This window comes from Nansenia antarctica (genome assembly GCF_963989245.1).
Source record: "Nansenia antarctica genome assembly, chromosome: 18".
NCBI lineage: Eukaryota > Metazoa > Chordata > Actinopteri > Argentiniformes > Microstomatidae > Nansenia > Nansenia antarctica.
Window position 1 is genome coordinate 3,778,164 of NC_137691.1, and position 2,500 is coordinate 3,780,663.

Here is a 2,500-nt window from a genome sequence, read left to right on the forward strand (position 1 = left end):
TGGTTACCCACACCGCAGGAGGCCACAGAATAGTCAGAGCACAAAATCACCACCTGTCATCCCTGGCAGGGAACCACACACGTACGCACACACACACACACACACACACACACACACACACACACACACAGACACACACACACACACACACGCACACACACATTCTAGACATCGGTGTGTAATCTGGCTCTGCACAGGGATGAGACTAGGAGAGTATCCACCATCGGAACCACAATCAATCAGTCCTGCCCTGGGAGAGCCTGTCTCCACCAGTCTACTGCACATACGGGGCGGCTGTGGTTCAGGAGGCAGAGCCCACGTCTAATGATCGCAAGGTTGGCAGATCGGCGGTTTGAGCCCCGGCTGGCCACATCATGTCGAGATGCCAGCAAATGTGGGTCAGTCGGGGCAAAGCCAGACTATAGCCAGGGTCTCGCGCTCTCTCACTCTCTCATTCTTTTTCTCTCTCATACTTTCTCTTTCTCTCATTCTCACTCTCCATTTTTTGTTTGTGTCTCTCTCTCTCTCTCTCTCTCTCTCTCTCTCTCTCTCTCTCTCTCTCTCTCTCTCTCTCTCTCTCTCTCTCTCTCTCTCTCTCTCTCTCTCTCTCTCTCTCTCTCTCTCTCTCTCTCTCTCTCTCTCTCTCTCTCTCTCTCTCTCTCTCTCTCTCTCTCTCTCTCTCTCTCTCTCTCTCTCTCTCTCTCTCTCTCTCTCTCTCTCTCTCTCTCTCTCTCTCTCTCTCTCTCATTAATGTACAACCTCTTTAAGATGCTTTACAGCAACCAGAGAGGGTGTGTGTGTGGTGTACTTCAGGTGCTGGTCCTTGGTGCTGCGTGTCTCTGTGTGTGTGTGTGTGTGTGTGTGTGTGTGTGTGTGTGTGTATGTGTCTCTCTCTCTCTGTGTGTGTGTGTGGCGTACTTCAGGTGCTGGTCCTTGGTGCTGCGGGTCTTGGTGAGGAAGCGCTCCGCCAGCTTCTCCAGGTTGCGGCTGTAGTCCATCTCGATCTCCGCCTTCTTCCGGAAGAAGTCCTGCAGGTCCTGCAGTAGCTGAACACGCAGCTCACACTGCTGGTCCAGACACTTCAACTGCTCCACCAGCTGGGCCCGGATCTCTGGGAGGGGGGAGATGAGATGATTATTATTATTATTATTAGTTTATTTGATAGGGACAGCACATGTTAATGGACATCAAGAACATCAAGCCGGATTGTAGCAGAAATGCTCATTTACACCCGTAGTCCCTAAGCAGGAGACAGGGTGATGGTGAGGGAGAAGGAGAGGGTGAGGGAGAGGGAGAGGGAGGGGGAGGGGGAGGGGAGGGGGAGATGAGATTAAATTCAGACAACTTTATTAGTCCCGTGCCTGGGGTGGTCAGTGGTCTAGCACCGCGGTCTACAGTGCACACATTACGCCCATGTCGGCTGTGGGTTTGAATCCGGCCCGTGCCCTGCTGACATGCCCTCTCTCTCTCCCTTCTTCTCCTTACTTTCCTGTCTCTCTTCACTGTATATGTCCAATAAAATGAAGAATATGAGTTGGACTGCCCCACTCAGAAAAAATAACTTTATTAGTCCCAGTAGGGGCAATTAATTTAGAGCAGCATGTTCATGGAAAAACTGAAAAACATCTGACCACATACAAACAGCAACAATAACAATAACAACAACAACAACAAGTGCACCAGGAGCTAGGAAGATAATTGGGTATCGTGGGGAACCTTTGAAATAATACACTACAATTCAACTATCGGTGAATACACACACAGCCTACAGCACATCGCTAGCCTGTCTGAGTTTTTAACAGTCTGACCGCAGAAGGGATGAAGGGTTTGGGAATAGCGGTTTGTTGTACGAGCAGGCAAGGCAAAGTGGCAAGGCAAAGCTGCGTGCTGATGGCAACGAGAGGGGGGAGAGAGAGATAGAGAGGGGGTAAAGAAAGATAGGAGAGAGGGGGGAGGGAGAGAGAGGGAGAGACAGAGAGAGAAGAGAGGGGGTAGAGATAGGAGAGAGGGAGAGTTAGAGAGAGAGAGAGAGAGAGAGAGACAAACAGTGTGAGTGTGAGTTGGGTACAAGCCTGTATTGGTCAAACACCAATATTACATGCAGGAAAGCAACAACAACAAGCAGACACAGCTGACAGTGTCACCACAGGCCAATTATGACCTCCACCAACCACAGCCTCCCTCAGCCTCCCTCAGCCTCCCTCAGCCTCCCTCAGCCTCCCGCAGCCTCCCTCAGCCTCCCTCAGCCTCCCACAGCCTCCAACAGTCTCTCTCTCCACCACCGGACCCACCGCACTCCTAACACACCCTAGTGATATCCTCCTGGGTCAGAACTACTCCCAGCACACCCTAACACACCCTGGTGATATATCCTAGTGGGATAGAAATGGACCCAGCGCACCCTAACACACCCTGGTCATGTCCTGCTGGGTTAGAGTTTCCTATAGGAATCCTGAGTCATGCACATTACAGACTGACCCACAACAAACGGCAACGCTGT

General features: G+C 51.3%; 1 protein-coding gene across 1 annotated transcript in view; it reads right to left on the reverse strand.

Annotated features, from left to right (window-relative positions):
* The window catches only part of srgap2 (SLIT-ROBO Rho GTPase activating protein 2), a gene marked incomplete at both ends in the record, with an annotated part of 44,349 nt that overhangs the window by 16,048 nt on the left and 25,801 nt on the right, over window positions 1-2,500 (reverse strand). The window contains 1 exon segment of the mRNA XM_080548503.1: window positions 919-1,111. Coding sequence (XP_080404629.1) covers window positions 919-1,111 — 193 coding nt within the window.